Raw genomic sequence first — 12,765 nt, 5'->3', positions numbered from 1 at the left:
GTTTGGTTTATACTAATGAAATAAAATAAAATAGGATGAATATATTATATATAATAGTTTAGAAACAAATTTGGGCTATATATTTGCACAATAGGGGCTGTGGGTGGGGGGTAAAGCATAGTATATATTATTACATAACCTAACCTAACGCAGATACCTTCCCCCCCCCCTAAACCCCAAAAAACAACAGTTTAAATATCGTCTACGCAATAAAAACCACGCTATACATTGTATTACCCTATAGCGGTGTCTTAAATTAACCCGTCAAAACCAGTTTTTTGGTGGCTGGTTTCCGCAAAGGAGTGCGTTTAATACAGGAGAATGAAAATAATAAATAAAAGTATTACACTTATAAGAGATTTGCGCACTCTGCTGAATCCAGTAGAAGCCTAAGTAGAACCCAAGTCTCATCTGGCATTCTTTTCCTGTCACCTATTAAAATTACTTCTCATTTCTATGTGATGTCTTTATTGGTTTGGTCTCCTTTTCGGTTCTTATGGTGCTTTCACACTACACCATTTAACATTTCCCACTAGCATTGCTTTAGACTACGCTATGTTGTGTAACTTTTTGGAGCAAGTTTTTGTCCGTAACATGCCAGTATCAAATAGACTAAACCCCTACATCGAATTTTACATTATGGAGGTCTGTAATTGCGTTATGGAACAGTCAACATAGTACTAACAAAATGGAACTTCTGGACGAGGAATTAATAAATTTTGAAGAAAATTAATAAACTTTTTCTAGAAAGCCTTTCATGCCGTCGTTACAGCTCAAGTCATCCTGAAAGGACACCCCTGGTGAAATGGTATACTTACCGTGACCTAACCGCTTAGCATCGAATTTTTTTTATGCAATTCGAAAGTCGCTTTAGACGTTTAGAGCGTACTGACTTACTTTTGAGATTTCCAACATACAAGGCCGTATCCGGGGGGGGGGGGGGTGTTAGGGGGTTTGACCCCCCCCCCCTCCCGAAATGTTTGTCCGACTCATAAAATCGTAACAAAAATGAATACAAACAAATTTTGATGCGTTTTAAAGTCTTTTTTGTACCCCCCCCCCAAAGAAAAATCCTGGATACGGTCCTGCCAAAACATCTAGGTTCTCAATTAGATATAAAACACCTCTAATCTCAAATAAGTATACATTGAGAAACAAAATTTTAACTCAGTCATTTAATCAACATAATGTACACTATTACATAATGTACTACTACTAAAAACTCACTGCAGCACCAAGCCGCCTGAGGCCAACACAGCAACGCACGCTCTTCCTTCATACTAGTCTATTCAAAGCCTCCCTTTCTACACCCACCCACGAAGTTCCTATTTCCTTTAAATCTTTCTTTATGACGTCCTCCCACCCCAGAAGAGGACGACCTACTTTCCGTTTAGCCCTAGACGGTTGGCCGAAAAGAACAATCTTCGGCAATCTGTCATTCTTCATCCGCAAAACGTGCCCTAGCCACCACAATCTTTCTTTCATTATAGCCCTAGAGATTGGTATTGAACCACATTTTTCATATAGCCTATTGTTTGAAATACGGTCAGTCAACCGGGTACCCAGAAGAATCCGTAAGCAATTAATCTGGAAAACATCTAGAAAATCTTCATACGTTTTTCGGAGCGCCCATGCTTCAAAGCCATATTTGACCACTGTAGCTTCTAATATTCTAATTTTGGTTGGCTGGCTTATCTTCCTATTCTTCCAAACTTTTTTAACTGTGAAAAAACACCCTGAGCCTTCGCTATTCTACTTTTGACATCTTCACTGCTCCCACCATCTTTAATAATAATACTAACAAGGTAAGTGAAGCTGCCCACCTGATCAATCATTTCATTTCATCTTCACTTATTCCTAGCCTTAGTGACTTTGTCTTCTTAACATTAATTTTCAAACCTATTCTAGCACCCTGAACTCGCAAAACCTCTAAAACTTCATTCATTTTGCTCGCACTTTCATCTAAGATGCTTAAATCATCAGCATAATCTAAAGCCAGGAGACTTTTTCCTCCCCATTTGCCTTTCCTGTGCTCCTTAAGACAAAGTCCATCAAAATAATCCATATAAAGGGGGATAGAACACAACCCTACTTAAATCCTGATCATAGGCAGCGCGATAGCGCTGCCTAAGTAAAGAACGATGTGGGCACAATGTTTTTTTTTCTCCATACCCGGGCACTTCGTATCGACGGAGTTGTCGTAGAAACTTCGAAAAGGGCTCATTCAATTGGAAATTGGAGTGGCTAGTGCCCTATTTAATAGTCGAAAGTGATTGGAGGGCAACTAGCCCCCCCCCCCCCAAACCCATCATTCCCCCAAACTCATCCAATAAAAATTTTGAGATAGCCATTTTGTTCAGCGTAGTTGATTTCCAGATAGAAAATATGTTTTTGAGGAGGACACTCCCCCACAACCCTCGGGCAAGGGTTTCAAGTTGTGCCCTGAGGGCATATAAGAACGATGTTGGCACAATGTATTATTTATTGTTTTATTCCTTTAGAGCAGGGCACTTCTTATCGAAGAAGTTGTCGTAGAAACTTCGAAAAGGGCTCATTCAATTGGAAATTGGAGTGGCTTGTGCCCTTTTTAATAGTCGAAAGTGATTGGAGGGCAACTAGCACCCCCTCGCCCATCATTCCCCCAAACATATCAAATCAAAATTTTGAGATAGCCATTTTGATCAACGTAGTTGATTTCTAGATAGAAAATACGTTTTTGAAAATGACACTCCCCATAACCCTCAGGGCGAGGGTTATAAGTTATGCCCTGGGGGCACATAAGGTTTTTATAGAAGGCGTTGTCGTACAAACCTCAAAACAGGCTCATTCGATTGGAATTTCAAAGGGCTAGTGCCCTTTTAAATAGTCGAAAGTGATTGGAGGGCAACTAGCCACCCCACCACCCCGACGCCCATCATTCCCCCAAACACATCCAATCAAAATTTTGAGATAGCCATTTAATTCACCGTAGTTTATTTCCAGATAGAAAATTTGTTTTTGAGGAGGACACTCCCCAAAAACCCTCGGGGCAAGGGTTTTAAGTTAAACCCAACGATATTGGCAAAATGTATCATTTATTATTTTTTTCCTATAGAGCACGGCACTTCGTTTCGAAGAAGTTGTTGTAGAAACCTTAAAAAGGGTTTATTGAATTGGAATTTGGAATTATGTATGACCTTTTTAATGGTCGAAAATGATGGGAAGACAACTAGCTCCCCTTCCGCGCCCATCGTTTCCCGAAACACATCCAATCAAAATTTTGAGATAACCATTTTGTTCAGCGTAGTTGATTTCCAGATAGAAATTATGTTTTTGAGGAGGACACTCCCCCACAGCCCTCAGGGCAAGTGTTGTAAGTTGTGCCTGGGGGCATATAAGGTTTAATAGAAGGCGCTGTCGTAGAAACTTCAAAAAAGGCCCATTCGATGGGGAAAGCAAAGGGACAGTACCCAGTTTGATAGTCGAAAGTGATAGGAGGGCATCTATCCCCCCCACGTCCCGCAGTTCCCGACACATATACAATAAAAATTTTAAGAGAGTCATTTTGTTCAGCTGAGTTGATTTCCGGAAAGAAATTATGTTTTTGAGGACACTCCTCCCAACCCTTCAGGGCAAGGGCTTTAAGTTATGCCCTGGGGGTATATAAGGTTTTGATAGAAATTGGTGTCGAAGAAATTTCGACACCGGCTAATTCGATTGGAAATTCAAATGGCTAGTGCCCATTTAATAGTCAAGTATGATTAGAGGGCAACTAAGACCCCTATCAAGCCCACCTTTCCCCCAAAACACATCCAATCAGAATTTTGAGATAGCCATTTTATTCAACGTAGTTTTAAGTTCTGTAAATTAGGTGTTTGAGGATGACAACACAGAGGTCTGGCGAGCGGGATTTGAGACAGCACCGAAGTGCCGACAGATATTCTTTCACAGATAAGTATTCATATCCAAGTTTAACATCATTTTGCATAGCCTTGGCTTTTGATATGGTCACAAAACTCAAGCTTAACCGCGCCAGTGTCACCGAGCCGCATAGCTTCCACCACACCTGGATATCCTTGAAAGAATGAGAGGTCTGAGTCCTTCGATGTTCCTCTGACTATCCCGAAAAACCGCCTAGTGATGACCTTGGATGGAGATTCTGCTAAAATCACTGAAATTGAGTCTTTGATTTCTTCAGCAACAGATTTTTCAACACTAATTAGCCATTTGTCACCTCGCAAACTCAGCTTGGTAACTGCATCATGACGGCTTACTTTATCGAGCACTTCTTTGCGTATTACCGGATCATTTAGTGTTTGCGGCACTTTAGAGACAACAACAGTGGTGTGAGTCAGTTGATGGCGTCGCACGGGCAGGCAGTGGTGGAAAGTGATTATCATACGAATCGAGCTTACTTGAAACAGTCTTTAGGAAGTGTTCCATTCTATTCAATTTTGCGTTCAAACTCGAATAAACCAAAGCAGGGATGACAGGTACATCCCCATCGTCTTCCCCAATGCCTAAAAAAGCAACACATTCAGACGCGGTCGCATCGAATTTCACGGACTTCATTTTTTTCTTTAAACTCTCGGTAAAAGTAGGGGGGGGGGATTTATGCTTCATCCCATACTTGACAGAAATCGTCGCAGCCAACGTTTTTGAGCCCATTCCTCTTTTCATTTTTTACTATTTTCAGAACGCTGAAAAGTCTTTCCGCAACAGATGGTATTCAGCCGGAACATCTGAGGTATGGTACCCCTAAACTATTTAGTTACATAGCTTTATTGTTCCAAGCAATAGTATCGAGACAGTCTATTCCACAAGGTTTGTGTCAGGGGGTCGTTACCTGTATACATAAGAAGGGGAAATACCCTAAAGATTGTTCTTCGCACAGGCCCATCACTATTTGTTCAGTTCTATCAAAGTTACTGGAGAAGATATTGTGCCCTATAGTGGCAGCGCGAGCGAATGTGGGGGAAAATCAGTTCGGTTTCCGGTCCGGTCTCGGTGTTCAGAATGCACATAAGATTTTTATTTCAATCGTTGAAAAGTTTAAGAAACAAAAAACTCCGTTATTCGTCTGCGCAATAGACGTATCTAAGGCATTTGATTCTTTCCTACATTCGCAAGCAGTCCTGTCTTTACTAAGGCCAGGAGTTGATCCCTTTGGCTGTAAATGTCTGTGGCAATGGTATCGAAAATCTCAAGTAAGAATTCAGTCTGCAGGACAGCTTTCTGGACCTATAGAGATACGTAGGGGTGTTAAACAATGGTCAGTAATCGATAGAAGAATTTTTGATAGAAGATGGAATTCATGCTATTCATCTATCTTACGCAGATGGTCTACTTTTGATAAGTCATTATTTATAATCTTTGCAAAAAGCTATTAAGGCCGTGTCGTCTGCACTTGGAGATATTGGACTAACAATAGAGCCGTCTAAGACTGAACTCATCGTTTTGAACGAAGAAACCCTGCCAAATCACGATGTTGATGTTTGTGGGAAGACAGCTGTCCAAAAGGATACGTTTGATTATCTCGGACTCCGCTATGGGAATTCTATCAAAGCTACTAAAATCTAGTTATTGCGGCACTTAAAGAAAAACTGCGGAAAACTTACGGTATGTTAGAACAAATTAAAGGTCAATTTGACAAGATTACGCTCGGTCTTCTCTGTAACGCCATGTTCGCGCCACATGTCTTTTTTTTTTAACACCGTTATGGAATTGCTTTAGTAAAACCGAGCGTAACCTAATTCGTTCAAATTTTTTTCGGTATTACAAATATTTATTGGGAATTCCCATATGGTTCAGAAACACTGTTTCACAGAGATACTACAATTTTGAGATCAGTAAGAAAATGGATGAGTTGTCTAGCGGTTTCAAAAGTTGAAAGAGAACAGTCCTCGACTTTACATTGGCTAGTCTTGTTCAGTAAAATCGTGATTTTGATTTCGTTTGTTTTTCTCTCTTCCAGAGTTATCGCAGTTTAATTTTGTTTTGTAGTGTTGTGTGATTTTTTTCGTTCATTTTTTTCTCTCGTTTTCATTACTCATTCGAGAATTTACAGTGTATTTGCATGAAGGGTTGAAATTAAATTATTATTATTCAAAGATAACTTTATAATTAAAATAAAGCCTGCAAAAGAATCGTGGGAACAGGGTTAATACAAAAGCCTTCATAATCCCAAGATTAAATAATACGGGTAGCTAAAGACCGATCATTAAGAAAAAAGAAAAAAAGAGGAAAAGGACGGGGCAGGGCTAACCGAGAGAGCGCCTACGACAAATCAACACATTTCTTTATGATTCAAGTAAAAAAAAAAAGAAAAAAAGAAAAAAAAAGAAAGGCACTTGTTTCTATAAGGCACTCAGGGATTTAAGACCCAAAGGAGGCTAGGATATTATATAGATCGACTAGATCAATTGTTTGGTAATTGTTTTCGACTTCACACACCTTATAAATATAACTAATGAAAAGCAACATGCGCTTTGTCGGCTCAAACGTCGAACAACAAGAGCCACATGCTGACAACCACAGCCTGAACACAAGTATTGAGTTCAACATATGCAAGAGCATATGGTTTCAGAGCTTACTCTTAACAACATTCATGATGAAAAAGGACTGTTCCACTATTGCATTGCTAATTGGCAAACTCAACAGGGTCAATGACCACCTGGATAACTCACGAAAAGGAGAGGCCCCAACAGCATCAACATAATGCAGGACAGCTGTCCAGGACTGAGAGGACTGTTCGGGGATTGTTCTTCCACACACAAATTACTAATTAACGTCCAACAGTTTCCTCTACTGATTCTCCAGGGCACTGAGATCGGTGGTAGCAACAATTCTCAATGACAAGTCTTCAAATTGGGTTCGAACTGAGATAAGTAAATCCCAGGGGATAAAAATTTAAGTTTGAGGAGCGAATCAAGAGCAGGGGGCATTCGCTTAAGCACCGCTTTAGTCGCAATTTTCAGGAACACCAAACACCGTATTTTGATCTCGCTCTTCTGTGTCTAAAAGTTTAGATTTTGCCAGTTCAATCCGGAACTCATGTCTGTAATCAACTTGATCTGGTGGCAAATTGAAAACGAGATTCATGTTAACCGTCATAGACACTGCAGATGAGCGGAGTATCCTACACAGGAGACTTAATATCCAACCCTGCAGCTCTTCAAAAAGACGAAATTGGTCAGCGCTTGTTCAGAGTTAGGATAGGCAAGGTTTTTTCCTAAGTTTAGGAAATGTATTTCTAAATCTCTGAAACTTCACAAATTTGGTTTGAGCGAAGTTGTAAGGCTGAAAACACAGTTCTTTTACTTTTTTTTTTAGCAGAAGATCTATTCTGCATGGTTTCAGTTTTATAAAACAAAGATCTTTTAAGGGTCGTCAAAGGTCAGTGCTCTCTATAAAGATTCTCTATAAAGAAATCTCTATGCAGAATAGAAAGCGCACCATGCGTTAACGGAGGGCTCTTGTCGCTTAGATGTATAACCATGGCTGAGCCACAGTGCTTTTGAAATTTTCGTACGGTTCCAAGCTTTCAGTTACAATAAGCCCATTTTAAAAAAAAGCCTACGTTCCCGCCCCGCGCCCGTTCCAAAATTCAGCCCATCCCTTACGGCTAAAAAAAGCCCATCTGGCAACACTTCTTGTGAATTGGACTTTCATCTGATCTACTCCTTAAATGGTTCGAAATACTGAAAAGACGGCTAGGGGACGGAATAAGCAGAGATAACAGAGATCATACCTTTTAAGTCTTATATCTTTTGCGCTCAAATAACTTAATTTTAAGTTATTCTGTTTCGCTAATACTTTTTCTATCAACGTTTCACATAAGATTGCAAAGAGGTAATGTAGCAAAAAAGAGTGCGATTCCAGTCCGTGGAGGGAAGAGTAAAAAATAAGGTAAAAAGAGTACATTGTACACGAAAAGTGTGCAGGTTGGCAAGTTTGCAGACGCCAGTGCACAATCTTCATGTGCATAGCCCCAGGGAGAAACCAGTAGCGAATCCAGGGAGGATGGGGAAGGCAACACCTCCCCTGGCATGGGCAAAATTCTATCATTAGATTTCTGTGACTTTATTGCGAAATAAGCGCTTGGATCAATATATATTTGAAAAGAGTTTGACGACATTTGATCTGCCTGCCTTAAGTCCCTTGGGAAGTGTCCAGTGTTTGATTTTTAATTTGAACTGTTTTATTTGATCAAAGCAGCATAATAAAAAAACATATACCCCCAACAGAGAACAAAGCTCGGGAAATTGGGTATTAATAATAATAAAAACCACAAAAAAACACACAAAAAAAAAAAAAAAATTCTCATCATAACGAAGAGAAAAAAAAACCTGGTTAAAGAAAGAAACAAACAAAAAACATAAAGAAAACAAACGCTGGACAAGTGGGCATGGAAGACTATCCCAACATGAATAATAAATATATACAAAAAAGAAAAGTAAGAATAAAAAAAATTTCCATTCCACCATCACAGGTCATATAATTTTAATATTTTCTTCTCTAGAACCGATATTTGATGTTCAATTTGGATTCTATCTTTCAACCTATATTTATTTGAAATAAATGATATTTGGTATCTAATTGAAAATCTAGATCTTTTACAATTAACAAAAGGAATTCGATGTGTTCCAGAACACCTAGAGCTGAAGGAGGGGGCAGAATCAACAGATATTTTTCAAAAAAATAACTACTAGGATCTTATGTTTTAAAATGCCATATTGAAATATTAAGTTCTCTTATATGTTTTAAATCTAATAAATTCAAAAAAAAAAAAAAAAAAAAATTTTTCAGTTTCCGATGCATCTCTAAGTTTTGATAGACGATGTAAAAAGTTTCCATGTATTCTCACTGCTTTATTTTGAAGGATTTGTAGGGTTTTATATGCGTCCAAAAAGTATTTAAATAAATAATTGTGCAATAGTTTAAATAAGGAGCAATCAAAGAATGATAAATTACGATTAAACTTGAATATGGAAAATTCGGTACTAATTAATTAGAAACAAACCATCGATTAAATGAACTAACAATGTTAAACAAATTTTGGATCAATGTAGATGAATCCTTAGCTTTAACAGAAACAGCTGTGTCATCTGCAAATAAAATTGCAAGACCATTGTTTCCTTGCAAACATCGTGGAAGATCATTGATATACATCAAAAATAAAAGCCGACCTAATACCGAGCCTTGTGGGATACCAATATCTTCAAGATCATTTAAACTAGACAAATGTCCATCAACATCTACCACGATTTTACGTCCATAAAGGTATGATCTTATTATTTCTAGTCCTTTCCCTCTTATACCAGAATTTTCCATTTTATCAAAAAGAATTTCATGGTTTAAAGTGTCAAATGCTTTTTTAACATCTCAAAAAATAGCAGATACATGATAATTACTTTCTAAGCAGTCATTTATTTCTAGTACAAGAGCTGCAACTGCTTGTTCCGTTGAATGGCCTGCCCTGAATCCAAACTGATATTTGGCAAATTAAATTATTTTATCAAGACAATTAGTAATCCTTCTTTTCAAATTTTTTTTCCAATACTTTAGACAATGGTGATAAAATTGCAATAGGACGTATCTATTTATATCAGATTTATCTCTTAATGTCACCCGAGCTTACAAGGCATTTTGTAGCTTGTCATCTCGTAAATCGTCGAAGCTTTCCCCTCGTGACTTTTGCTAATCTAACTGGAAAAGTCGGAGACTTGGCGTCTCATGAAAATAATCAATATCACCATGATTTAGTTGACACCACCAAGCATTTCCTTCTATAATATAACAACCCTGACACCAGCATTTTAAGCCTTGTAAAGGAACAAAGCAGCCAACAAGTGCAGGGAAATAGAGCGAAATTGAAGCTAATTGTAGATTCAATTATTTTCGTGGGTCGTTAGAACATTGCTCTTCATTGCCATAGAGGCGTTGGAGAATTATTGGCAGAGAAAGAACCATCGATAAACATATGGAACTTTCGAGAACTTTTAAGGTGCCGCATAAACAGTGGCGACATCACTTTGAAACAACATTTGAAAAGCTCAGGTACAAATTTTACCTACATAAGCAACACAACACAGAATGAATTAATTGAATGTTGTGGTAAAGAGATTCTTAAAGAAATTCCTGCACGAGTCCATTCTGCCAGGTTCTAGAGTGTGGTTGTTGATGAAACAATGAATGTTTCACACACATCCGTTGAAACCAGATCTGATTAAAAATCTTTGTAAAGTATCTCATATCAAATTAAATCTAATACTTTTTAATGGATTTTTCGGAGATGGGCTACAACAAGATTAAACCTTTGCATTTGTTTTGCTAAAAATTGTCCTTGGAAAAGCACAAAATTTAGAAAAATACATTAATATTTTTCTGGCTGATCAGTATATTTGTTTTAAAATTCTTGTCAGGTTTAAAATATTTTAGGGAGAGGCTACGCCACTCATTGGTTTGGTGTTGTCACTAATTGTTTTGTGTTTTTTTTTGTAATTGCTTTAATTTTTCCATTTTGTATAGTTTTACTTTATTTGGCATACTTTTTTCATTACCTTTAAAGAAATCTTTGTCTCTAACCTTTGCTATTCATAAGAAACCAGACAGAGATCACTGAAATATCGTCCGTTTTTTTGCGTTAGCAAAAAATATCATGTTCATAAAACTATACCGTTTCATGAAATGTAATTAAACAAACAAATAAATAATAACTAAACAAGAAACAAATGACCATGAATTGAAAGTTTAATTTACATATACTGATATTTATTCCTTAAAGTTTTAATTTTTTTTTTATTAGAGCACACAAAAGTGAAAACATTTAAATATATTTTGTTTTCAGTATAGCGCAAATTATGTTCTAACCTTGACAAGGCATGGGGTTACCACCGTATGTATTTAGGGGAAATATGACGTGAGGAAAAAGGGGCTAGTTTCCCTCTGATCACGTTGATTCTTAAAAGGGGGACTTGAACTTTTGATTTCCAGTCCAATGAACCCTCTCCAAAGTTTATACGAACAAACTTCCCGTAAAAGCCTCATATGCCCCTGGGGAATAACTTACAAGCCTTGCTCTGAGGGTTGTTAGGGGGTTGTCATCTTCAAAGACATAATTACTGGACCTTTAAACTACGCTGAACATATCTCAAAATTTTGATTGGATGTGTTTGGGGAAATGATGAGCGTAGGGTGTGGGCTGGTTACCCTTTAATCACTTTGGACTATTTAGAGGGCACTAGAATACTCAATTTCCCATCGAATGGGCCCCTTTCAAAGTTTCTGCAATAACTCCTTCTATACAAAGTGCCCTAGTCTAAGATAAAATAGCACATTTTGCCCACATCACTCTTTACTTAGGTAGCGCTATTGCGCTGCCTATCATCTGCGATTCTAACCTACAATCTGCGGTTAGAAGAAAAACTAAAATTACAATGAAATGAAGGGACATGATATTTTGGCGTCTGTGAAGGATAAACAGGAAGGAGGAATTGAACTCACACCAGATTTTCTTAATTCAAATAAAATTGCTGATTATGATTCCGAACAGATATTTCAGAGAATATATGCAATCGAGCATGCCTGGCTGCTACCAAGTTTTATAACAATTTCATTAAAGCAAAAATATAATTGCTGGGGAAAAGCTGAAACAGAAGTTTTTATGGTATCTATGACGTCATGCAAAATTATACAAAATTACGAATGAATCCAAAAAGCTAAAGCAAAATGCACGGAAAAAATGTCTGAGGTAATGATGAACAAAAATGAACAATGATCATCATATAGCGACAATAGAATTATAAACGAAGTCTGTGGTTATAATGGAAGCAAAAACGAAAATCCCAATGGATCCCACGAGAATAAAAATCTTGTAAATTGTATGACTATGTGAAGAATAAACAGGAAGAAGAAAATGAATTATAGTAAAATTTGTTAATACAATTGAAATTGCTGATGTACCACCTCATGACTAAAAATTAAAGCATAATACAATAGGTATACTAATGCGCAACTTGACAATCTAAGATATATAAGACCGCCGTTTGTCAAGTGCCAGGGCCCAAGCAAAGCTCGGGCTTACATATAAATACATGAAAATAGGAACATAGAAAAAAAAAACTAATTGTAAACAGACAGGCTAGTTTAGTTAAATATGACTAAAATTTTTCTTATACTAATTAATAATTCATTTAATTTTCATCTTATCGGTATAATTTTTCAAAACAAAAGAACCATGACATAAATTTTTATAAGCAAAACAAATCAAAAGCAATAATAAACTAAATAAAAGCTTAATCTAAGTCATCAGCTTGCAAAGTAGGTCTCGACATCGGTGACGGCTCTGTGGCTAATGGTCGCTGGTTACTTCTGGTCTCTGCGGAACTAGTTGCAGATGATTCACCCAAGAGACTTTGAATCATTCCTAAAAACAAGATTTTTTTTTCTAGTCATATAGATGCATGCCCAGGGGTAGAAAAAAGGGTGGTTTCAGGGGACATGTCCTCATCCAAAAGCAACAGTTAAAGTTACACTAAAGTTAAACATAGATGGAAATGGTCTTACCAATGGAAATCCACGGTTTCGTCGTTAGACCCTCCCCCAAACAAAAATTCTGTATTCACCCTTGAGTACAGAATTCAATCCAGTAATAAGCTACCCTGGATTTCTTCTGAAAATTTCTGCACCTCAGTGGTTCAACTAAAAACCCTTTCAGTTCAGAAAAAGGATTTCTCAGTAGAACTGCCAATAAATGTATTTTCATTATCCGTGACAAAAACGTCC

At 37.4% G+C, this 12,765-nt stretch overlaps 1 protein-coding gene across 1 annotated transcript in view; it reads right to left on the bottom strand.

Annotated features, from left to right (window-relative positions):
• Positions 1 to 10,740: 10,740 nt before the first annotated feature.
• LOC148942277 (Golgi to ER traffic protein 4 homolog) overlaps positions 10,741 to 12,765 on the bottom strand; it is a 91,468-nt gene continuing 89,443 nt past the window's right edge. Inside the window, exon 9 of the mRNA XM_089102944.1 lies at positions 10,741 to 12,406. Coding sequence (XP_088959070.1) covers positions 12,276 to 12,406 — 131 coding nt within the window. The 3' untranslated portion in view covers positions 10,741 to 12,275. The remainder of the gene's footprint in view (positions 12,407 to 12,765) is intronic.

The sequence above is a fragment of the Artemia sp. Qi Xiang Cuo genome, chromosome 17, assembly GCF_049724085.1.
Source record: "Artemia sp. Qi Xiang Cuo chromosome 17, ASM4972408v1, whole genome shotgun sequence".
Classification (NCBI taxonomy): domain Eukaryota; kingdom Metazoa; phylum Arthropoda; class Branchiopoda; order Anostraca; family Artemiidae; genus Artemia; species Artemia sp. Qi Xiang Cuo.
This window is presented reverse-complemented; position numbering and strand designations above follow the sequence as displayed.